The following is a 26,612-nucleotide window of genomic DNA, read 5'->3' on the forward strand; positions in this document are numbered from 1 at the left end:
TTCCTCCCCCTTGGTCTTTTTTTTTTCTTTTTTAGTTTAGTAAATTAATGCAGCAAGAAACTCCTAAGATCTGGCGAGACCTAGCAGGGGAGAGAGGGCAGAGGGGAAATGAGATGCTTTAGGAGGACAGTGAGCCACTTTCTTTCTGAGCACAATGGGAATGCTTCCCAAGAAACTTCCCCTTCGCTCCCCTCCGCTCTAGCCCTGAGCAATGGGACACCTTCCTTACAGCAGCAATAACTTATTCGGGAGGAAAATAGCCCAGGAAGCAGGAATCAACAGCAGCCAAACAGCGGACAGGAAAGCGACACAACCGGGACTGCAGCGCGGCTCCACACTGACAAATTCCTGTGGATGTAATTAAGAAGACACTCTGGCTAGCAGCGGAGATTAAAGCCCTGGGTTCTTGAGGGTCGTGTGTCCCCCCTGCTCCCATCTTACCCCCATCACCCCGATGGCAAACCTACAACTCCTGCGTCTCCCCCTCTCTCCAGCCTGATGTCCAGAGAGACATCCCGCTGAAGGGAGATTTCAGTGCGGGAAGCCTGGTCCTCCAGCCCCGAGCAGCACTGCAGTGGCGGTGGCGGGGGCACAGGCGGCGGGAGAGGAGGGACGAGCCAAGGCAGCGCGGGAGCCGAGCCGCCGGCCGCTCCGCAGGCGCCCGCGCCCCGCCGCTGTCCAGGGTGGTGCCCGGAGCGTCGCGCCCCGCCGCTGTCCAGGGTGGTGACCGGAGCCCTCCCGGCCTTCCCTCCTGCCTGGCCTGCCTCAGGACGGGGGGCTCGATTCCCCTACCCTTTCTCCCCAAGTGTCGGGTTACTTTATTGGCCAATCCCACCGGCCCACCCCTGACGGAGTACAAAAAAAGAAAGAAAGAAAGAAAGAAATACAGCGAGAGTTGGAAAAATGTGCAACGTCAACGCGCTCGGAGTCTACGTGTGGGAGACGATCGTGTTCTTCAGGTAAGGCTCGGCTTTACGGGAGGAGTGTGTGCGCCGCGGGCGCTGCCGGGCTGGGCTGCCGTGCCCACCCACAGCTCTGGGCACAGCCCTCAGCCTTAGGGCAGCGGGGTTCCGCCTTTCTCGAGCAGCCTTTTCGCCTCTTCTCGGTTCCCCGAGAATGGCTATCACACAGCCCCAGGCTCGGGACTTTCCGCGGCTTTGGGAGTTACTCCGTTTAATTAGCACCGCAATCTCACTAACCGCAGTGCTGAAAACACCGATCCCGGCTGGTTGCAAAGTGACAACTAGTGGCGGCTGGGAATGCTGCACTTGAATTTGCCCGGGTAAATATTCCCACCTCATCCTCTTCCCCACTCTCAAATTGCAGGTTAAGGTGAGTTCTGTGGGATGTTTTCACTGCTTAGCTACGTTATTCTGAGAAATCTTGCGACTCCTTTTCAAGGAGGGCTCACCTTCCCTCCTCAGCTTGCAATGTCTAAAGTCACTGAAGGCAAACAAATAATCTCCTTACTTCCTAACTTTTTTCTTTCATGCTGTTTCCTTCTCTGTAGAACATAAGTAAAAGCCAAAGAGGATGTGGAGAGCCTTTTTCGATTACATCCCTTATCATCTAGCTGTAGTCTTATGCTGGTTTAGAAGTGTTCACTTTCTTATTAAGGCTAAGGTAGGAGAAGGAACAGTTTTAGTCCTAAAGAATTGTTTCTGGTCCATCTCTCCTCGCCGTTCTGTTATTATATGGACAAAAAAAAAAACATATTGGAAGGCAGAAGCTCTTCTGTGTTTGCATAAATAATGCAGCCTGCTGTAGCAACTGATTGATACCAGATGCATGAAATTAAAAAAATAACCAAAAAAAAAAAAACCACCAAAAAACACCAAAAAAACCACCAAAGCTTCTTTCATGACCTGAACTTGCTCAGTCTTAGATTTCATTTCAGTTGCATGACTCTTACTTCTGCATTTCTGTATTTTACCAAAGTCTCATCCTACAGTTCAATGTGAAAGAACAGATGTTATTTATATATATATCTCTGGTATAGTACTTACTATTTTATCAGAAACAGTAGCAAACCTGCTGATATTGGCCAGACTTTTCTAGATAGGGATCTCTCTCTTTTTTAACATTAAAGTCTTTCTGGGCATAAAAAATTGTATATCCCCACTTTTTCTGTAATTCCACAGAAGCAAGCAAAAGAAAGCAACATTGTAACATGAACTCAAAACATTTCATGTTTATCTGTTAGGTAAACCAAGACAGAAGTTCTAGAAATAACTAAAATCACCAATATCCAAAAAGCAAGGCACAACACACAATACTTCAGATTCACCCTTTTGCATGTTATTTACCACGAAAGTATATAGCAACACTGCAGAGTACAGTGGGGTGGACAAACAGAAAGCATATGTATGTGCGATGAACTCTTCAGTTAAACAATGATGAAGCAGAGAGATTTCTTTAAAAGCAAGATAAAACACCACACAAATGTTCTAGAATGCTGTCCATAAATAAGCTAGAAGGCAAAAGAAAAAAAAAAATGTTTTTTTCTTAAAAAAAAAGCAAACATTTCCAGGCTTGAATATCCTGTAGTCCTGGCATTAAAACATATGTCCAGCTTTCCTCAGAACTGACAAAACAAGTGAAATTGGTACATAGTCAACTTGCTGATCCTGTTCCGTGATGCACACTTCCACATCACACAACATATACAAGCACTTATGATTCTCAGCACATCAATTAAAGTCCCAGGCATTCAAAACCTTGGTAAACTAGTCCTTTCTGGTTCCAATGTAACAGCTTGTGCTCTTGTAAATTTTATATATATATATATGCATACATATACATACACTATATATGATTACATCATATTGCATATGAAAGGTGTTTCTGGAAATCTAGTTTTGCTGATATTAACATTTAAAAATTTAAAAATACTTTAATTCAGTGAAAGGGAAATGTTGAAACCAAATTGTTCTATATATTGCAAGAAAATATTCAGTAACTCCTGCGCAAAACCGACTCAGAGCAATGGTTTTCTTTCCTCTCTCTCTTTGTGTTATGTGTTCAATTTATTACAGGCCAAAAATCTACCAGCTTTTCTGATCCAGGAATAGCTTTGCTATTTCAGTTTCAGTAAGAGAATTCTATTCATTAACAGTCATTCATGAATTTAGTGTGCAAATCACTCCTGCACTCAGTAATACATAATGTTTAAAAAACCCACAAGCCCATAATCCAATAATCCATAATAGAAGCACATATTTCTTTAAATTATGGTGTGTACCACTCTTTATTATCAGCCTGTCAAAAATATTCTGGAAAGAGAAGCCATTATAAATCACACATACACCACAAAAAAAATGAAGGAAAATCTAAGGTCCCAAAGGAAAATTAGAAACTGCTAATACAGGAAACAAGATTAGATCTGTTGCTTGACAAAAATGTCCTTCTCCAGCCTTTTAAAACCCAGGACCCTGTGGGGAAGACTAACAGCTGGTGTGTGAACGCAAACTTGATGGCATTGCCGATATGATATTTGTTTCTGTTACAGTTGGGGTGTTTTAGAAGGAATTGGAGATAAGCAGGTTATTCTGACATGTCTTTCTTTATGGAAGAGCACTTCCCGTTTTGCTCTCTGCCTTCTCAGACTGCAGTCACTTAGCTGTGACTAAGACATTTACTGACAACCTGGGCAGAAGCAAAGACAGAAACTGGTTTGGGGTGGGAGATGAAGAGTCTTCTGACAGAGTGCTTGACCAATCCTTCCTTATACATATCTATGTAAGGTAAAAATGCTATTCCTTGAAAATAAAAATAGAATGGACAACATTTACACACAGACTTCCAGATGTCCTGCTTAGAACTGTGAAAATATACAAACATTCTCCCTAAATCTGTAACTTCATACACTGCATGTTTGTACCCTGGTTCAGCTGTGAATTTCTTCAGGCAAAACAAAAAGCTACCCCTATTCTGTGACAATCTTGCCTGGACTTTCTGTTGTACCATTGCATTTTAATAGCTGAAGCAATCCGGAAACACCACTGCATAAGCCTGGGGGTCAGAATGCACCTTGTAAAAGTTAGGAGACAAGATAGAGTCTAGAACTGGCATGACACCCAACTGAACACTGTCCTGTGAGTCTCTTGGGCCTAGTTCTTGTCCTAATTGCACTTCTGTATATCAATAATCAGCACTATGACCTTCACTGAATCAAGATCAGAGTTGGCCCTTTCTGAACAGCAATTTTTCAGCTAGCAAGAGTGATTCAAGGCTACTGCTTCAAGTGATTCATAGGCTAAAACTTGCTGCCAGACTCAGATGCTATTACATTGCTCCAATTGACATTATTATATTCCCTTCTTTGACAGAGTCGTTCAATTCCAGTTATTAAAACAATAAGAAATTTCCACTGTGAATATGATACTTCTGAACTTTGTGGAAAGATACTGCTTTTCTAAAACAGACTTGACAAGTAAAGTAGGTGACTGGCGAGTTGCTGATTTCAGCCCCTTGAAAATACAAAAGAAAAAAAGAAACACAAGAGAAAAGCAGAGCAATATGCATGTTCTCTCTAAATCCTCTATTACAGTTCTGCAGTGCTAGACAGCATTAGGGGTATCTGGGAATGAAGTACTAACCAGAGAATTCCAGAGCTACAAGCTAAGCAGTGCAGCAGATATTGTTAGCAGTTAAGAGTATTTTCTTCACATTAACTAAAATCTACTAAAAGTTGTGCCTTATGACATGTTGTGTCTCTGCTGAGTCTGTTGCTTGGACTAGATGGCTCTAAAGATAGTTTAAATTCTTTGGTCCACAACCTGTAAAAGCCCCATTCAAGACCCTGACAAAAGGGTTACCTAAGCAAGCTTTGAAAATTTGATGAGGTAGACAACTCTACTTAGAAACCCTTAAAATTCATTCCACAAAAAGATTTGGTGTGATCCCAATAGAAGCACAAAATGTTTGAGATCCTGCCTTCTGCAAAGACTTTGATATATACTTCCATCCATCCATGACAATTCACTTGCACTTGAGGCAATTTAGAGAAATCAACAAACTATGAGAAAAACACTTTCTAGCACAGTCTAATCTCAACCTTACTCTATAAACAGCTGTCTTAAACTTCAGATCTGCTCTTTGGATAGATCAGAACCAAAGAAAAGTCTCCACAAATGTCTGGGCAAAACCTCCCTTTCTTCAGGGTGCAAAGAACACAAAAACCATACATAATCATCTTGCTTAACAGAAACATTACAAAAAATGTTGCTGTTTCTCATATGCACTAATAAAATATCCTTTGTCCCTGAGGCACTGGTGCTGTGCAGATTTTAGGTAATATAGGCTGGCTGCCCACCGTGACTCACACTGAACCTTACCCTATACTGCAGAAAGTCCCACTGGCAGAGCACACATTACTGTTGAAATACCTAAAGAGAACTGCTTCTGGAAAGAGATCAGTATGTAGAGGGACAGTAGGACCCTGCCCTTACATGTAAGGGTATTACATTGTATGAATTGTCTAGAGACTTCTTTAAGAACTTAGGTATAGGAATTTGGTTTGCTTTATTCCCTTTCTCCCATCAAAGAGGTACTGGAGATCTTTATGTTTGAAGCAAGTCAGCAGCAATGGCTCTCTGATTCCATTTCAAATGTCTTAGATTTAATAACACAGATTAAAGGCTAAGAAAGTCATTCTGCTTCTGACCAAGCGATTCAAGTCAAAAAGGAAAGCGCTTGTAAGCAACAGCACACTGTAGTTTCCCTGATCTTGGGCAAATATTTTCCTTGTTGGCTTACGAAACTCATCTTAACAAATCCTCATGAGCTGACCTGGATAGAAAAGGATACCAACATCCAAATTAAGATGTTAATCAATGTCCAAGACTAAATTACTTTATTATCCCAGCACTGACCAGTGATTATTCATCTGTGATAGAAAACCAGCAGAGAAGTCTGTTCTCATTTCATCCTAGCATGCAGGTTAAAAGGGCTCTCCAAATTTCAGTATTGAGAAGATGTCAGACCACCTAATGACTATAGTTGCTATTTAGATACTTATGAAAGACAAGGGTTTTTTTTTTTTTAAATAATCATGCTTTAAAAATCCCAACATCCAAATCGAAGCTACAACATTTAAATATGTCAGATCATCCAGACTTAGTCATTGACTTTCACTTACTCATTTTTTTATAACCTGGAGTTTATCTAAGTATCTCAAAGTGTCTGATATTAAGGCAATAGGATAAGCTGATAATGCATTTTGACTTCTCTCTGTTTTGTTTGCCTGTATTGGCTCTCACTGTTGTGGCACATTAAATCAGGGTTTTACTATTTCCAGTAAATTACCCTTTTGCTATTGTTACCTTGCATACATTCTGTTGACCCTTATCTATCAACAAGAGCACAGCGATTTCCGTTCTTATAAAGTACTTGCTTGTGCAAGATGCTTGTGCATCACATCTTTCAAGAAAAATGGCTTCTATTCTTTCACATGCCAAAAATGTCATTCCAGCATAACTTTCCAACCACAGCTTGAGTCAATTTTTTGCTTGACAAAAAAAGTCATTCCGAGTGTATTTTATCATTTCAATTTGGAGGATAAAAACCACACAAAAACGAACCAATAACAAATGAAACAATGTAACTTGGGATAAATGAAGCAAAAAGGAAGGAGCTAGAGAGGTAGGAATTCCTCCAGCTGCTCCAGTGCAAAGCACTGGAAGGATCATTAGCAGCCGCCACCAGACAACAAGAGGTTGTCTGGCTCCTGAATTCTAGACCTACTTGCAGACCGGAAAAGAGCAACTTTTGGAATAAACCAGCGTAATAAGTATTGGCAATTCAGTAGGTCAGTTCTCCTTAAAGACCAAAAAGAAACTAGAAGGAACTAAAATACACCTTTTCTTTGTTTCTCTCACCCTTCCCCCAACGTATCCAAACAATTTACATTCATGTTTGTGAAGCCAGACAACAGAAATTATTTCCCTCGAGGGGAGGTGCTTTGCATTGGTACATCTTTGCCAAGCTTGGTTGGTGCAAAATGATGTAGTCCCCTTATCCCCTTGGGAAATTGCTGATATGCTCTAGCTGAACTGGTCCTGGAGGTCTGCATGCTTTGATCCCGCCAGTGCTATAGATCAGATACGCACCTCCGAGCTGCTCCTAAATCTCTCCCAATACAAGAGACTGATACACAGAAATTGGAAAACAAAACCCACAGAAATATAGCTTTTGTCCCTCAGTAAGGCTAAAGCACAGTGAGGGCCTGCAGAAAACAGAAATAGATTGAGACAGATGCACCCGTCATTTACACGCGCTGAGCACTCCCCATTATGCAGGCAATTATTTCATCCATATAATGCACCACGGTAAGCTGCTGATTTGGGGACTGCACCACATCTGGCTGGTACATAGACACAGTTGGCATCCTGTAAATACTTCTCTGCTGGATCTAAGTGCCAGTTGAGAAAAATAGGAGAAATCTTAATTTACCAAACCCCATGAAATTTGGATTTTGAGAGGGAGGGGGAAAACAAAAGATACACTTTTGCACCTGTTTTCCTTTTGAGTTCTCCCTCTTTATCCTTCCACTGTATCTCACAGCCCACTGGGAAAAAAGAAAAGACAAAAAACCCCAAATGCCTTAGAAGACAGCCAGGGAATTCCTGTTTTTGTCAGTGCATCATTGTGGGGTGAGTGAAAAGGGGAAAAAAAACTACGAAGAGGTTGCCAAGACAAGGAGTGCCGCATGCATGGAACAGCAGGGCTTGCAGTGCAATCAATCATCCCACACGCTGCCTTCAGATGAGAGCTGCTGCCAGCAGCTCCCCCCTGCACGCCTGCCCTGCCCTGTGAGCAATGCCTGCCCCTACCATTTCTCACCCAGAATGCGGATCCTGCCCCCCAGCCCCAGCACAGGTTGAGCAAACACATGAATCGATCAGTAGCAACACAAATGGGATCAATAGCGGATCGGACCACTGTCGCAGGCGTCTGGTTCAGCAGCAAAGCACAGCTGAGACAGAGATCGTGCAGAAAATCCAACACAATTCCTGACTGCTCATCTTTACCTAATTTCCTTTTATTTCTGACGATACAAGTAAAAGGATGCTTTGTAAAAGCACAGGTCCTTCCTCGATTCCCTTAGGAGGTGTAAAACCTGAAAGCATATGAGGGTCAGCTGTTATCAGCACCTGTTAAAATATCCTTAGTTCCAAATGTCCTTGTTGGTGCCAAGAGCCCCTGTGCAAGGGGGGCAGACTCCCACAGTACAGCAGGATCTGTGCACTACATGTATTGCTGCAGTTGAGAGTAGAGAGGGGAGATGCTCTGAATTCCTGGGCGAAGCAGAATTTTCTTATCTTGTAAGAACAGCAAAGACAGACTGTGGACAAAATGTGACTTTTCTAAGGATATCTTTACAGTCTTGTCTTTGTTCACTCCCAGCGCTTTCACCCTCTGGAAGCACTGCTTAACAGGACAATAGTTCCTGGCACATACACACACACACAGATGTTTCTCTTCCTTGCACCAGAGCCCACAAGATCTAGCTTACAGACCAAAATGTGTGCACCCCACTTCTCCTGCCATCACATGTGCCAGAGAATCACAAACACTCTCCAGCTTCCAGCCTCATCCATCATACTCTGACACAGAGTTATGGGCTTAGAAATCATCTCCCAGCAACATGGCTGACAAAGTACAAGCCTCCCCAAACACAACCCGCTCTCCCGCACCAACACAGGCCCTGCAGCACTGCCAGGGTTTAAAAGATTGTTTTTTTCAGCTCCCTGTCAAAAAAACCCAAGTCAGAGGGCAGCTGGAGCAGAAAGGAGAATAGCCCTCCTGGGACAGGGACTCACAGCTTAGCTATTTGTTCCAGAACTTCTATTTCATTACAGTTGATGAATAAATAAATAAATTACACCAGGAGTCACAGACAGCACAGAGGGAACATCTATCTCCTGCTGGGTGTTTGCATTGCAATGATAACAACAAATGCCATCAGAAAGCACCAAAACAAACTCTCTTATCAAGTAAGTCATTCTACACACTACAAAATACACACAGTGAACCCCAGTTTCACTCTGGAACCCACAATTTTATAGGTGGGTTGTGTGTTAGCTCAGGAGGCCTTTTCAAGTTACATGCAGCAAAGTTTTGGAAGATAAAATCCACCACTACTTCTCACTGTGCGTTACAGCTCTTTTTAAAAACCAATTATATTCATACTACCTCTTGATTTATCGAAAGAGGAAAAAGGAGTTACATTATCCTTACCCAGACTTAATGAGCAGCATAAAACCTTAGACTAAAGCTAATTTTTGAAGAGCTGCCGTAGCAAGTTATTTGAACTGATGAAAACACGACTGATAGTGTGTCTGCAAAGCTATAGATAGAAGAGCATCCGTGGTGTCTCGTAATTCTCTGACACTTATCTGGTCTGTGATCTAAAACCTTCTGACGTCAATTGAGGTTCCCACCACAGCTCTCCATACAAACACTAAATCAAGAGCACAGCAGTGAAGAGAATACTTACCTAGAATATGAAGTCTCATCTTGTAAAGACATTTCCTCCCTTTATTTACTGCGTTCAGGAAGGCTGTTTATGCATCATTTTAAACATCTGACTAAACTCCCTGACTTTAAAGGGAATATTCAGCATGTGCAAAGCTAGACAGCTGCCTTTGTCTCTGCAGGGAATTTTTTTTCCCCCCCTCCTTTGTTTTTACAATGAAAAATGTAAGTGGAAAGGTTTTTTTAGACCCTTCAGTATGTAAGAGCCAATGCTGGTGTTTGCTGGATTTACTTCACAAGTGATTAAAACCTGAGCATTGGACTTGCGCTTCACCATTGTTTGACGCATGTCTTCAAACCTGTCTCTGTGGCTTAGGATCATACATCTCCAGAAAGTCACTACTTGTACTCCAAGAGCTGTAGACTCTTCTGGAAAAGGGGTTAGTTGAAAATGTCACTAGAGAAAATGCCTGTGGCTCCAAATTGCATTTAAGACACCTTTTTAATGTATATAAATATATATATATGATAAGCAAACATACGCTTATGACCACTTAACATACAACAGTTTGAACCACGATCCTTATAAAAGAAGGAGTCCTGTATGCAACTGAGCACTACTCCCATGCAATTTGTTGGTCTCCTTGAGCTCTTCTATATACAACGTGCAGATCTCTCCACCACCTCTCACAGCTGGTTGTCTAGCCATATATTATTTTCTTATTGCTCTGTCCAGGCAGCATCAGCAATTGTTCAAAATGCTGGTGTCTTTCCATAGAATTAATCAGTGTAATTGGGATGTTTTATGGTTCTGGACAGGGTGTTTTGCCATATGGCAGAGGAGCCATGGGCTGCAGGAATGTGGCAGCAGAACACAGAGACATTACAATGCTGCAGTCTGAAGAAGAAATTTTTTCTCACTCCCATAAAGTTGTTGCAGCTTTTCCTGGATAGGAAGGATCACAGAGGGTTAACTCCCTGAGGCCCATGGTAAAGTGCCTCTCAGGTCCTTTTCTCCTGTACAGCCACAGAGGCCAGCAGGAACACGTGTTGTGCGGGACCTTTGAGAGTGTTTTGGGATCCTTTGGGTTAAAGTTTTAACTGATTACATCCTACGACTACTGCAATGCAGCTACTTCTGATGCAAAAGCTAGAATTGGTTTAAACAGCTTACAGCAACAGAGCACAACCATCCAGGACAGAGATACCAACATTTTTCTTCTCTGTTCCTCTCCTCCCACCATGACTAGGGATATATAACAGTTTATTGCCTATTACTTTCTTGGAGAGAAATCTTTCTCACAGGTTCTCGAATTCCATATTTCACCATTCTCACTGTACATTACTGTTTTCCTCTTCTGCCCAAATATCCAGGTCTGCTCCAGGCCTCTGTAGCATAAGGTCTCAGATTAATTTAAAAAAAACAACAAAGTCCGTGTTTCCTCCTGAACCTCTGAGAATTAGCTTTGCAAATTCACCCCTGTAGCACACTACAATCCCTGCAGCATGGATGTGGGATTACCAGCAGTTGAACATGACCACACAGATTGCAATCATTGCTGCTCAACCAGCACATCTGTAACGTTCAGAGCTTCTTCTACTCCAGAGCATGTCAGGCCAAAAACATAACATCAGGGCTCTCTTCTCCCCCCACGCCTCCACTCTTCTTTTGTCCTGTCTACCTCTACTGCTGTAGGTCAAGAATTCAGACAATGTGACAGACAAAAACATGCAGACAATGAGTTTCATCCTCTTTAATTGAATTGCATATCAATATTGATTGTGCTATTCATTTTGATAGTAAATCTAATCATTAAAATAAAGTCTGCTTGGAGTCTCTGCCAAGCCTTTCCAGGCCAGTGTCTGGCAGCTTTTCTCTCCAGATAACATGTTGATATGCAGTCAGAACTAACAGCCTGGGTACAGAGGTTAGTGCTGCCCTTTTTTATTTTCACCAAGAGAATCTCCCATCTGTCCTTCCCCCCTCTCTCCAGTTGCTGAAGACAAGATGGAAACAGGCAGCCCTAGCATCAGCAGAGGTTGAGAACATGCTCTGCTGAGCTTTCTCTGCTCAGGGGCCTCTGTGCCCAAGAGGCAATGTCTCAAGGACCAGAGAAATATCTCCAAGAGAGCAGGAGGAGAGTTACCATAGGTAATGCTAATCACATACAACATGATGCCTTTCTGTCATCAACTATCTGATGTTCTCTTTGCAACTACACCCCCCAGCATCTGCTGGGAGTCAATAAAACTAAGCTGATGAGTTCTCCTGTGTCCCCAAGACACTGCTCTAGCCTGCTTTGAAATTAACGGGGGAAACAGTTACACTGGTCACCTCTGCCCACCTCAAAGACATGATGGATATTCCTCTCCCCCGGAATATCTACTTACAGAAAATATCACATTTGAAGGACAAATGTGTAAGCCAGATCATCTGGACACTATTGCAAACACATCCTTACCAAGCTTTCTTACTTGCTTTGTGTTTCAAAAATAAGCAACTCAACCAACCACTTCAGAAACCTTTGTTGAGTAGCACTGAACCAGGATAAGAGATCAAGTATCTTTGATTTTCCCAACCTGCAGGGACTCCAACTAGAGAAGTAAAACCAGTGCTGTTCTCTTGAGCCAGATATTGCACAAGTTTGACTTCACAAGGACCTGAGCTTTCCACAATTTGCAGAGATATTTCCTCTGCAAACACTTGTTTTGAAACAGTTTTTGTTTCTGTTACCAGACATTGTTTTTTACCCTCAGAATTAATGATTAACAATTAAACTATTTGACAGGAGAACAGAGGCCCCGTGCTAATTAAATTCCTTCATCTCTCTTCTTCACAAAGAAGAAAAATAGATGTTTCTCAGTATCAGCATTCAACCAGAACAGGGTAGTTTGTGATGTTGGACTTAATTAGATGGACAACTATGGGCACAGCAAAAAAAAAGGCACAAAAATATTACACAGGTGCCATACAAATGAGGGGAGGAGGAGGAAACAGCCAGCCGGGGAGCTGGGAACCAAGGAAACTGCCACAGAAGAGCAACTTTCTAAACCAAATAAGTTTTTATAAGAATAGATCATCTGTTAGGCTGAAACAAAGCAACGCAGACAGAGCAAACAATGCCTGTATAGGCTGGGAGAAACCAGTAATAGGTGACCTGCAAAGTCCAGCTGCTCCGTTTTAAGGAATGCTTAAGGAATCTTCCCCCCCAGCTTTCAGCTTCACATGCCTTCTACTGGGCTGGACATCTTAGGGGCTTGCTTACATGCCAGCATTAATATCACAAAAGATAATGCTAGTTCATCGACCCTTTCAAGACAGTCTTTCCATTGCTGTTGCTGTGATGATTGCCTGATGGCACTTCCTCAGCCAGATGCACTAGGGATTACACCAGTGTAAATAAGATAAGCTGCTGTCTGGCTGCTATTAAAATGCACCAAGGCACCCTCAGCTCAGACAACACTCTTGCACCAGAGCAACTACACCCTCAGTGGTTTTGTTATACATTTTGCCTCCTTTTGTTTATTCAGATAATAAATTTTCTCCCTGAGCAACACAACCATCCACCCTAAATGTCCAGTTCTCTTCTTTTGTCAATCATTTTCAAATTACTTGGCAATTTATGTCTGCTTTTCTCTGATGGGCCAGGACATTAACAGTCGTAAGGGACTTTCAAGGGTACTTCTGTAAGAACAAAGGGATGTAGACTATCCCAGAAAGTTCCCAAGGCAGCACACACAGCAAGACAAACTTGGAAGACAGCAAGAATCTGATGTCTTCTTTTGGGTACTGTCTGAACTAAACTGCCAGAGCAAACTTCAGTTGTCACAGACAGGGTAAACATTATAGAGCTGTGTTAGATATGATTCATCCTTCCAAAGCATGGTGGGATGGAACAGTCTCCTTGTAGCTCCCATTACTTCTGACCTAGAGTGGACATATCTGCCTGCTGCCCACAGAGCATGATGCTGGAAAGGCTTTGCTATGCCCTCATTCCCTCCTTTCTTTCCTTTCCTTGTTAAATCCAGAGGCAAGTTGTTACCACCTAGTTTTAGGGAAACATTTAGTAAACAAATAGAAACTGGAAGAAACTTGGAGCTCATCATTCCTAGGTCGCCTGGGTAACAACATACAGCAGCAAAACAGAGCTTTTAAAACACTCACCAGGAGACAGGAAACTGTGTTTGACAATCTCAGCACATCCCCAAAGGTGCTCATAGCCACTGCCCATAGGGATGGGCATGAAGCTGCAGAAAGCACTGGGGCTGGGGGAGGGTGATCCGCTCCCAGATGCTTACGGGATTCCGTTATCTAAATATATACTTCCATGTGGGAACTGAGTCCATGAGATTAATTTACTTACAATTTTGATGCAGAAAGAATCAGAAAATGGCATCTAAGAAATATCAGCAGACTCAGTCATTGGAAGTGGAGTGAACACATCCAGTACAGGCTTTCACAGTAAATATACAGGAAAGCTGAACACCAATTCCTGTGCTTTTTCACCTCATTTTTTTAATCAATGCCAGGGGAATTGCAGTTTCTAATTAACTTTTTTGCACTTTAAGCTTATTAGATTTGTATTGTCTTCCCCCCTCCCAACTTTTCCACTTCCATATACTTCCTCTGGTCTACAGTTAATGAGTAGAAATCAGTGTATTGCACTATCTGGCATCTTGCTGCTGAAGTGGCAAGAGTCTTTGGTTACCAAGTCATTTGCTTCTTAATTGAAATCTTTTCTCTGGACTCATTGCCATGCAGACACTCTATTGGAATGCAGTAGTGGAGCCCAGTATTGATTGTCCTCCCACTCCCAGCTTTCTTCCTCTGAGTTTGCAAATCAATTGCACCCTGTTGTTCTCCTTCTAAAAAAAATAATTAAATATTTAAAACCATCACCCATTCCACAAACCCCTTTACCCCTGAAACACTCCAGTTTGGTTTTTGTAGCCTCCTAGAGCAGAAATGGGGGCTATAGGAAGAACTCGATCCTCACCTTGTCAGATCACCTCCAATCATGAATGTGCATCAGTCAGTTCAGATAGGGTCCAGTATGGGAGTGGATTGTGAATATATAAAGGCTGAATGAAATATTAGTTTTAGATTCTCACTGGAGATCATCTGGAATTTACCTTCCCTCTACTGCTGAAGTTAAATTTTTAACAGTTAAAAATCTGGTAAATGGACAACCTTGATACAGTTTGCAGCTTGCAAAAGCAGCCAGGCTGCAGTTGTGAGTTCGGAGGACTGAAAGCTAAGGCTTGGCAAGTCACCATTGCTAACACTAGAGAAGAAAGCTAATGCCATGAGAGGTTACTACAGACTCCTAATTTTGAAAGCACTCAAGCCCTTTGGAATCCCACACATTTTTAAAGTCCTGAGGAACTTGGAGGGTCTAAATGTTCTTGTCAAAGCTTTGTCTAGATAACATTTGTGTCTGGAGTCTCAGTTCAAACTTGCATTGTATGAAGAGGTCTTTAAAGGTAGGGTCACATTAGTGCTGTGCATAGTAATTGTCCCTAAAGTCTTCCTGATGGATCTTGTGTCAGGACATAGCACAACTCTTCTGAAAGACAGCAGGTCTGATTACTGCAGAGTCTCTTGAGACAAGAAATGCAAAACTTCCCAAAGTGAGGTCTTCATGCTGTAAGAAGACTCCATGGTGTCATTTGTGAGGATATAGGTAACTAAGTATCTTGTGCCTGTTCTAAACATGCTTAGACCTCTCAAGTGCTCTGCCACAGTAGCTCCTCACACGTCCCACATGGCCTTGTGCTTAAATTCAGGAGTTTTGCAAAGAGTGAAGCAAAGAGCCTCATTTCCTCCTGAGAAGCTTTCTTTGGCTTATTATACATTTGCATTGCAGTACTGCCTGTAGGTTCTAATCAGCATCAGGCATCTGAACCCAGAGGCAGAGAAAGCTCTTGCCCCAAGCACATTGCGCGTCAGCTATGACTTTGAGATTTTTTGCTAATTTAGCTAATGTTACACCAAACTTTCAGCCTGGCAACACATCTGTGCTCGAGTCAAAGCCATTTAACCATAGGGAAGGAACTGAAGAATGTCTATTGCTGTCTTGGAAATGAAACCTTTCTGCAAAGTTGAGAATGAGCACCTAGTACCATAGTTTACTTGTTCCTGTGTAGACGACAACAGCAGATACTTCCTAAGCCCAAATCATCACCCTCCAAACCTTGCAGACTCCCAGAGAGTTAGAAGGCACATTGCCAGCTTTAGATTTTGGCCTTCTAAAGATAAATTTATAATTTCACTCTTTCTGCCTCAGAGGACATACAGGTCCCAAAAAGATTTCATTTACTTTCCTCCTGAACACAACATGAGTATTGTTTCAGGATCATGTTCCACACACCATCTAGTCCAGAAACTGTGCTGCTGTATTGAACTCAGACCTCTGCATTGCAGGTAACAGCAAACACTGGACTGACCAGCCCACAAGAGGCAGAAATACACCTATCCCTCCCAGCCCCAAAGGCTCTGCAGGAACTGAACAATCACATGACACTCATTTAAGCCTTGAATTCCAGATTGCTCTGATCCTACTTGCCTTTTGGAAAATTAGACTGTCAGAGTACCAAATAGGCTCCTTGCTATTTGCTATGTAATTAAACAGTACATGCTGCCCAAGGCTAATCTCAGAGTGTATTTTACCTGTGGAGCTCAGTGCCAAAGTTCACATTTGTAATTTAGTAGCATGCCAAGGAGCTATATCTAAACTCACAAAAGGATTTTCTCCACTCATCATCTCTTCTACTTTGGTGGCAACTGGGATTCTGTATTCAGAGATGTTTGGGCTGGGCAAACAAATTAGCAGAGACTCAGTCTCATTAGGAATTCACATGGGTACCCATCCTGCCTCACAGCAGACATGAGATGCTGTCTGGTCCATTTCTGGGCTCCAAAATCTCCCCACTAGGGGCTATACACTAAAGCCTCCTATTTCTTTCTACTCACCAGCCTGGCAGCCTCCAAGGAAGCTGAAGCAGCAGCACGATCTGCCCCTAAGCCCATGTCTCCTTCTGATTTCTTGGATAAGTTGATGGGGCGAACTTCAGGATACGATGCCAGGATCAGACCCAACTTTAAAGGTATGCAAAATCCCTGCTTTGTGGCTTTGTTTCATTTTGGGACTGCAAAATGCATGCAATCCCCATGAATGCCTCCCTAACTGCATATGGAAAATGAAGTGGTTTTGTGTTCATGTAAAATATGTATGATAATGAGAGATTTGGCACATGAATGCCCTGTAGATACCTGGAAAGGCTTCTGACTTCCACTCAGACTGGAAAAAGACTTGTTACAATTTTACATGCAGGCAAAGCTTCAACACAGGGATCAGGGATCCTGCCAAACCAAGCAGTGACTGGCAGGGAGCTGAGCATAGTAAGATGAGGAGGAAAAAAATTCAACTTTCCTTTACCTTTCAGTCACTGCCCACTGCACCTTCTAATGGTGAGCAATGATCTTCCCTTATACCCACCGAAGCAAAGGGGAGTCTCTCCCATCAGATCCAGAGGAATTCAACAAGATGCCAAGGGCAGCTCTGACCCCATCGTTGTCCCCTGTGGCAAAGGGACTATTTAGCTTAGTGCCCAACACAGCTCCATCATAACAGTGTGCCTCACACAAGGCTTCTCTGGTTTACCCTATGCTCACTGACAACCAACCAGCATTAAAGCAAGTCCTGGGAGAGGCAATAGAATCTCCTTTTCTGCTCCTCAAAACATCTTTTCTAACAAGGGTGAGGTTTGTGGGGGCTTATTTTAGTTCTTTTATATATCTTTTTGCCACCTAGACAAATAGAAGGTGCCCCTGCCCATGGCAGAGGTATTGGAAGTAGATGATTTTTAAGGTCCCTTCCAAACCAAATCATTCTACAATCCTGTGATTTTTTTGGTTTAACTGGTCTAATTTCACAGAGGTATTTGCCCTTGAATAACACTCAGAGATAAAGTAGGATGTGCCTCCTCTCAGCCATTGTCCAGACCTCTTCAATGCTCATTTCATTCACTTCTGTTTCCTACTACCAATCCCTCCCCCTACCTGCTCTTGAGTCACTGGCAAAGCTACCTCAGGACTCCCAGGGCCTATTAATCATGGTGGCAGAACCTGTCATCCAGCTTCAACCAACCAGCTCTATATTGGGCTTTTAAGCTTCCCACCTATATTTGAGGTTGTGTCCCAGTAATCAACTAGGCAACAGAGAACATTCCTTTTTCTAACCAAATCCCAAAGAGTTAAGAAACCACCCTGTAAACCTGCCTACCACTAAATTATGCACATACACAAAAGAAATTAAACTTTAATATTTAATGAATTGTATACAGTATCTTCCAGCTGAAGGCAACTGTATTGCATTTTCATTGGAGATAATTTAATTTCAGTTTTATTTCAATGAACTACACCTTCCCCACAGGGCAGTTTTGCTGCCTTAGCCTCCCACACATAAATCAGGCTCCAATTTATATGGGAGACATAGGAGGTGTTTTACAGAGCTTGGGGTTGCAGCTCTCAAAGCACATCATTTTAATTAACTGCAGTAACTCATAAGGGCATTTCAATGGTGGCTTAGTTCTAAATGAAAATAATACCAAATATCCATATCAGATTGATTTTTGGGAGGGGAAGATTAACAAAAAGAAGATTGCAGCTTTTCCATAAATGCTGTGAATTCTGGAGTTAACTGTAGATTCAAATTCTGAACCAAAGAAGAAGCATTTGGTCTTTGATCTTAAAAGTCAGAGGATGAAGTCAGTAACTCAGATAGGGCTGAACGCAGCAGGTATGGGACAAGGAACTTCTCACCCAGACCATATCCTTAACCCTACTGGTGGAAAACTATATTCTTTCACAGTTGCATCCCATTGCAGAAGTGGCATATTTCACTGTGGAAAAATTTGTAGGGCCAACAAAAGCTAAAACCCCCAAAACCTTGCAGAGTGTTCACAGGTACCCTTAGACACAATGGGATGAACACTGTGTCTCAGCAAGAGCTGGGCTGCCTCAAAGAAAGAGTCTTCTTCCCATTCACTGGGCCAAGCTCATCCCACATTCAACTTCACGTCAACAAAGGATCAGGAGGGCCAAAATCTTCCATGCATGTCAGAGTCACGAGTCAGCTCAGTATTTTTGTTGTGCTGTGCTGGTTAGGAGGGAAAAATCACATGCAGATGGACCTTCTGTGTGGTTCACAAGATGGATACAGAGAAGAAAATTATTACCCAACAGGAGTGCTAGAGAAGGGACAAAACAAGTGCTAAAGCCTGATCAACTGTGTGCTTTCAGCTGCTGGATAAACTTCAGAGGCCTTTTGGCTAAGAGATGTTGGAGGTGGAAAAACAAAGACGACATCATTTTGTAATTGATACTTTAGCCCATGCCTGCATTTAACAGTCTGGAGGCAGAGCTGCACAGATCAAGCAGTATGTGAACTGCTGCTGAGCTGGCAAATGGCTGTCTGGGAGCTGGTTAGACAGAAGCCTGCTCAGATTGCCTGGGACTCATACCAAGAAAATCCCAGCCATATAGAGTGTTACTGTTACGTGGCTGCAATCCTACTCCTGCAGAGGACAGGCACAAAAGTTCAACAGAGGCCAAAGTAAGAGACAAGGAAAGGGAAATGAAGAGGAGCAAACCAAACTCCAAATGTTACTTAGTAATCAAGAAATTCCATTAATTTCCAGTCAGGAGGAAGCTGGCACTGATTACAGGCACAAGCCGCTGGTTAAAGGCATTCCTCCCCCCACCCCCAAGTATTTCATCTTGCAGCAACTGCCAGACTGCAGATGTGGCCTTAACAGGCATCACTCCGCCAGCATGGCTGAGCCATCAGGCAGTGTTTGAAATGCAGACAGACACCATCCTTGTCTTCATAAAGGATGGGGGAATAATCTAAAAATCCACACTCACCACTTCCACAGATCTTGTCTTCCCAGAAGCATCTGTCACAGGAATATGTAATCAACTCCCTCAGTGTTAAAGGGGGACCTTGGTTCCAGGAGCAGTGTCCTCTGCTTTCTGCCTGGGCTTCCTTTCCCCATCACACAGCAGGCAGCACCACTAGCAGGTCCTTTGGGAGTACAGAGAGCAGAAGCTCCTTTTGCATCTTCCCTCCCCTTGTTAGGGCTTTACAGAAACCCTTTCATTGTAAGCAGACAAGCCACTAGTTTGCCAGGCACCAGATATGGCTCTAGTTTCAAAATATTCTCCAGCTTTTTGCTTTGTGCTGAACTGCAGCTCTTGGCATCTCTCTCTGTACAAATGCAACATTTCCACCTTGTGTTTGCCAGGAAATATTGTGACCACCTTCTAGTCATACCTATACCTTTGGGCACCAGTACCACACCAAGATTAACCCCTGTGCCCTCTAATCACAGTATTTTCATCCCTTAGTCCTCACTTCTCTCCTTCAATGGCCCCTTAATTTTTCTGATACAAGCAGGCTAAGTAAAGCTTTGGTCTGAAGGCAAATAAAGCCTTGGAGAGGCATGGCCCAAAGTCTGGGAGTACCCTCTCCCAAAACAGGATGGCTGAAGAATTTCTGCTGTCAAAGCCCTGAGGTCTCCTGTCCAGCTGTGCGCCTTAGGAGATACCACCATTATCACATGAGGCACTTTCACCCAGCCTGATCCCCAAGGCCACTGTGCTGGCTCCCATATGGTCCTAGTTCAGAAACATACAGATGCAAGTCTTTTTTAAAAGTTTATAGCTTTAAACAGGAGAGCTTGTCAACAGTCTTTCAGCTCTTTTCTGGGATACATTGCTATCATGTTCAAGGTGAGCTTGCCAGCTATACAGCAATGTAGAGCTATCTAGAAAACTGTCCTGACTGGCTGTGATCTCTGAAGTGTTTTGATGAAAAGGAATAGAAACACTCTCCCAGAGAGGGGAACAGAGGTGAAGCAAGAACATTATCTGATGACATCAGAACTAAGACTAGGCTAAGCTAGGTCATCCAGACCTTATTCCCATACTCAGCTCTCAGTCACTCTGTTCCCACAGTAGGTTTTAACACTAAAGAGTGGAAATACTTTGTCTTGTAAACACACAGTGAACTGCTGTTCCAATCTGTATTTGTCATGCAGGCCCACCAGTGAATGTCAGCTGCAACATTTTCATCAACAGCTTTGGTTCGATTGCAGAAACGACTATGGTAAGTAAAAATCACAGCTGCTCAGCTACTGCCTCAGCCTCATTGCACTCCCAGCAAATGCAGCATCATCCTCCTTTTCAGTGTGACCAGAGGAAAGCGTTTTCTCCATGTTCCCAAGTTAAGGTTTAAGTAAATTAATGGTCAACAGGCAAGACTCACACTGCATGTCATTTAGGATCACACAGTCTCTATAGGCATCTCTATTAAAGTGCTGTACAGGCAAAGCATAAGGGTCAAAAGAGGAAACAAAGTCTTTTCTGAAGACTTCCCTAAGGCTCCAAGCTCTGAGGCAGTTGTAGATAACGTGTGTTATATATTCACTTGTGTTATATAAATCCAGAAGTTTGAACCAATGCTTTAAATGATGGGAAAAATCAGGTGAACTCAAATGCAGTCTGCAGCATATTTCAGATTCCCCCAGATTAGGAGAATCACTAGATGATTATTTTCTGGGAGAAATATTTCTGTTAGACAATGGTTAGCAATTTAAAAAAATAAAATACAATATTTGCAACTTAAGGCTCACTTCAGACAAAAATTATTCAACGTGGCTAAAGGCTGTATCTAATTGGCAAGACACTAGGAGCAGAGGATCACTGGAACAGGAGATAATTGCCCCGTCTGAAAACTATTAAAGATTGGTTGTGACATAACCAGTGAACAGCAAAGGAAGACTCTGGAGGTACTGTGTCTTACCTCTGTGCTAATTAAAGATAATCCAGAAAGACAGTGTTTAATTGCTCTTTGGCAATTCTTTTTCTAGAAAGATGTTGAATAAAGAATGCAAGACTCCAGCTGCCAGTGTTTTATGCATTCAGCCAGGTTGTTATAGGCTTTACATACAGATCACAGCCCTTGACTTGGACAAGTTGTTTGTCATACACACCACTGTCAGGGGATCAACAGCTATATTCCTGGGGTTAGAAGCCTCTTTGGAGGCATATTCTTCCTCTGGAAAAGTCTGGGGTTGGGGAAAGTTCAGTTCCAGCTACAGAAAAAAATGCTGTTACTGTCCAAGCACAAAGAACCACAGCTCCCAGCTGAATTGCAGAATTTGTCACAGATCATAGGTGAGAAGCATATTCATTTGTATACAAAGCAAAAGAACAAGTAGAACCAAAATATGCATCTGTTCCTAGCGTACTATTTTATTGGATACTTTCTTTGATGTTACAGGCAATAAGTATCCTGCTCCTACACAACCTAGTAGAGGCAATCCAGAGTGCAAGGCAGAGGGACAGACCCACAAGGGATCTCTGTTCAACTTGCAGAGCACATTACACTGACGGGTTTTTCAATGTTTCTGTCCTACATTGCAAGATGCATTGGAGCAGTCACACAAAGATGCCACAAGATCCCTGTAAGCAGGATGCTCCATAAAATTAGCATAGACTAGCAGGAGAGAGAGAGAGAGAGAGAGATGCAGTTCACCTCCAAGACATGCTGCAGGGACTTGCTGTCCTCTCCAGATGCCATGCATTTTGTAGTCTATCTTCCATATTAAAAAATCCCATGGGAACCCAAGAACACCCTCTGGGCACATTGCTTTGTCTGGCAATACCCAAGCCAGCTCTGACAAGCTAGTCCAGATGTCAGGCTGACGCAGCATTGCACACAACCTAATCTAATGCACTTCTTTGGGGACAGCAATTCCACTTGTAAACACTGACGAGAACACAAGCAACACAGGTACTAAAACATCTAAAAACGAGAGCTCAGAAAGTTAGAGTAGTTTTTGGGATTTGCTAGCCTGGGATTTACTCTGCTGGTCTCTCCCCACTGTTTGAGGATGCAGCAGGTCTACAGGCAGTGTCAGCTCCCCACCGGAGTTTCTAGGAAGGGCAGAAGGTCTTGCCACGGTGGGATTTTGGAACAGACCTGTCTACCTTGAGTTCAAACAAGTGATCAAATATCTGTGGGGGAAGAAAAGCCTGTAACGGGGAGAGAGGTAATTCAATATTTTACCATAAAGAAAGCTGTAGGCTCTTGTTCACCCTCTGTGACTGATGATGGTTACACTCCCCCAGCTGTTTCACTCTCCTAAAGTGAAAGAACATTATGGTTTAAACGTCAGCCATTGGGCACCCTAAGCCTGGTCAAGTTCAAGTTCCAAACACATCATCTTACATTTGGTTACTATTGCACTGCCACTTGCAGGAGAAGAGTCATATGTTTTTATGGATTCCACACCTGCAGAAGAAGAAGTCTTTAGAGAAGTCTTTAAAATATCTTCATAGTGGAGCTGTTAGTTCCTACAGCAAATGCCACTGCTATCATCTGCCTGAATCTCGTAACTTAGCATAAATCATGAGGTCAACATGCAGAGGATTAGAGAAATTGAGGGTAAATGCTCATTTACAGCTTGAGGCATCATGGAAGGTAGAGGAAGAGAAGATAGACTAAAACAGGCATTTAATGCAGCCACTTGGTCTACAAACCTCAGGAAAGAGGATAGTGAGCTGGGCCAAGAGAAGGGATGAACGTTCCAGAAAGCTGATGTCTGTCCAACAAAGGTTCAAAATGAACAATGCAAGAATGGAGATCTAAAAACTGCTGTGAAGACAGAATTAAAAAACAAAAGCCCATGTCCTCCTCCAAACTGAATTTCCCAAAGCAGAGATGACTTAGTGCAAGTGAAGTAATCTCCTTTAAGCATCCTCCAGAACTGGACACCTAACATAAAAGCCTCCAGTGGTGCACATAATTGATTGGATGTCTGTGTTAGATTGCAGTTCATAGCTTGTATCTATCAGCCTCACCTGCAATCAGCTGTAAGGACAGGCAACCTGCAGTTGGGAACACATTCCTATGAACTCAACAAGTACTTCAAGGGGAAAGATATTATCAACTACAACAGTCAGACAAGTGCAGACAGCCTCCTTCTGTCCCAAAGCATTACTGCAACAGTGCAAGCGATTCCAGATGACAAATGCAAGATGTATTTACTCTACCCACTTATTTTTATTAAAAAGCACCAAACAAACCCCCAATCACAAGCTGTTAAATCCCTTTTTGCTCTTCAAAAGCACGAACACCTTCCCCACCCCCCCCCCCCCCAGCCATTCCAGAGTAGGAACTCCATAACAAACCTACAAATTTGTCATTCAAAATGAAACAAAAGCCAAACACCTAGGGAACAGGATCTTGGTTTTAAGCAAATAAACTGCATCAGCTTTGGATTTTCTTTGTAGCACAACTGATAGGACTATTTGAACACTTCATCTAACAAATTCCCTACTAAAAAGAACAAACTTGGAATTAAAAGATGTCCTTGATTTCTCTTCCCACGGAAGCTGCAGTTTTACAGCGCTCTCACTAGCTCAGGCAGTTATGAGCATTTCACATACAGTGGAGGCATATAGAGATGGAGAAATATTTGTTTGCATCATCACCTAGAGCTGCTAGGAGCTGGATTCAATGTTCATCATGACCCCTTCCAGTCTCACATCTTAGAAAAGACCCACATATAGCAAACAAGAGTATGAAAGAAAGAAAACCACAAAACAGCCAGCACAGGCTCCCCTAGACACTGTCTATATAGGTAAACTTGGTTTTGCTGCTTTCTTGCCATAACCATTCCCTCTGAAAAGATCAAACTAAAGGTGACCTTCCAGCCAGCTGTGACAAAGCCCCAATTGTCTCCTAGCATCTCCTAAGGACAGGAGAAGCTGGAGGCTGACTCTATCCAACTGTTAAATACCATTCAGAGGCATCTGCATAGGAGACTTCCAGGGAGATAACAAACCACTCTGCAAAACAGACCAAATTATTCACTCCAGCCACAGTGCAGCAGATAGTGAGTATGACTGATTGAGTGTATGGATCACACATTTAATACCAGGATCACTTACCCCAAATTAAGCAAGAGACTTCAGTATCAACAGCCTATAGCAAAGGCTAGGATAGAGCTCAATTTTCTGCAGTCAGTCATTCTTAAAACCAACCATCAGTCCCACAGAGATAATAAGCACGTAACAGGCCACACAACACAAAATGAAAAGGTGTTCACAGCATCTCACAGTCTGCTGCAGTTTCAAGGTTAGACCTGTAGTGTTTTGGCTACCTGCGTCACTGGAATTGGTCTTTGCACTGAATGGAGAAGGGAAGGTGGGGGGCAACAAAAAGGCAAGCCATGAAATGGGACCACACAATTCAAATTCCAGGGCACACAGGACAAAATCCCAAGCTGAAGAACAGCTGAAATTGGGGATGCTGCTACAGACCATGGCCCAGAGAGGTGTAATTTCCCTTTCTCCCGTAGAGAGACACAGAAAAACTTTCTGCTTTAGGTTCTACATGTAAATACCAGATTACTGTTCTCACTCCTCACCATATGCTTACCTTCCTCAAACAACACACTTCCTCCTCAGCACCACCTCCAACACAACTACTATACACACCATCTCTTCCCCTTGGCCCAGCTGTGGCTGGGCTTCAAATTGGTTACTTGGCTACAGCTATGGCAAGCTAATGAGGTCCCTTATTAACCCTTCCAAGGTCTGCTACCGGTGTGTTTATTTTTCTGCAGTCAGTTGTAGTGCTCCCTTGCAGGGCAAGTAGACTTAAAAATGTTTGTTCATTCCCTTTCTGGAGAATGGATTCAATGTTAATAAGGCCCCTTGTGCTCTGCTCTCCAGGTGGGAAAAGAACTGTCAGTGCAGAGGCTGGTATGACAGAACCCCTGAGTCAAGGGTTGAAACCTATCAGTCTCCACCCCTTCTTGACAGCATTACCTCCAGCCTGCCCCTGCTTTCATCAGCTTTTACTCATCATCTAGTGACAGGACTGTGGTATCTTGAGAAGGAAAGGTCCCAAATGACCTGCCATTTCCTTGGCTCCTTGCGAGGTCACTAAGCAGGATTTCATTTCAGCATTATCAAATTGAACTACTTTGATCACTTCAGTTATTTTCTTTTTGCCCTGTGTCATTTCACCCTTGGGAGTAAAATGGTTTTGTGCCAAATTGCAAAGCTCCTAAATGTCTTCCCAACGCAGAGTTGTTGCTTTCCACTCCCAAGCCAGCCAGAGGAGCAGGCTGCACAAGATAATCAATGTCTGGATGTGATTGGCACACAAATGAGGAAGTCAAGTGGTAAGAAAGACACAGAACAGAGATTTCTTTTGCTGAGTTTGCAGCCCCAATAAAACCTTTTTGTTTTTTCGCTTGAAAGTTCACATCAGAAATTGGTCCATTCTGTCCATCATTTAGGAATAACTGTGGAGCTGTTGGGGATGCTAATTAAGATCTCATGTAGCAGCATCCAGGAGGAATGCTGTACATCTCCAGGTAGTCAACAAATGAGCATTGTTTGGCTCATCACCTCTCAGCTTGACTGCAATGCCTAGGCACAAAGCTTTCAACTTACAGGATCCTTTAGCTGCTAGAGAATGCTGAAACCCTTATCTTAGGGTATGTCACAGCCACAGACATGCCCCATTTGCCTTCTACTGGCTCCTCAGGCAGTGTCGTGTCCAGTTTGCAGTCACAGTGCTTGTTTTTACATTTATGTTCAAATAAGCCTGGACATGAGAAATATAAAAGGCTACTCAGCACCTTTAGTTCTCCAGTGCAATGCAGCTGCCTGTCATAAAGGAAAAGGCATGTGGGAGGCAAAAACCTTTTTCAGTGGCCAGGGCCAGGATTGTGGAATAAACCCACAGAGAAGATCTGCATAAACACATACAAGGGTAAAATACCAATGCCATGAAATGGCAAAGCTGGGGAACTGCATTCAGTGCATGTATTATACTTGCACTTGTCTGCAAACACTTACCTAAATGGTGGGTGTCAGGAGGTTGGGACATACCTTTTTTCTATTGTATTTAGCAACAGGTAATGGGATGAATCTGGAACACAAAAAGTTCCATTTAAATATAAGAAAAAACTATTTCACTGTTCAGGTGAGGGAGCCCTGGCACAGGGTGCCCAGGGAGGGTGTGGAGTCTCCTTCCTTGGAGGTCTTC

At 42.9% G+C, this 26,612-nt stretch overlaps 1 protein-coding gene across 1 annotated transcript in view; it reads left to right on the plus strand.

Annotated features, from left to right (window-relative positions):
• Window positions 1-903: 903 nt before the first annotated feature.
• Window positions 904-26,612, plus strand: part of GLRA1 (glycine receptor alpha 1) — a 38,154-nt gene continuing 12,445 nt past the window's right edge. The window contains exons 1-3 of the mRNA XM_062002480.1: window positions 904-959; window positions 16,454-16,584; window positions 20,581-20,648. Coding sequence (XP_061858464.1) covers window positions 904-959; window positions 16,454-16,584; window positions 20,581-20,648 — 255 coding nt within the window. The remainder of the gene's footprint in view (window positions 960-16,453; window positions 16,585-20,580; window positions 20,649-26,612) is intronic.

This window comes from Colius striatus, chromosome 9 (genome assembly GCF_028858725.1).
Source record: "Colius striatus isolate bColStr4 chromosome 9, bColStr4.1.hap1, whole genome shotgun sequence".
Lineage (NCBI taxonomy): Eukaryota > Metazoa > Chordata > Aves > Coliiformes > Coliidae > Colius > Colius striatus.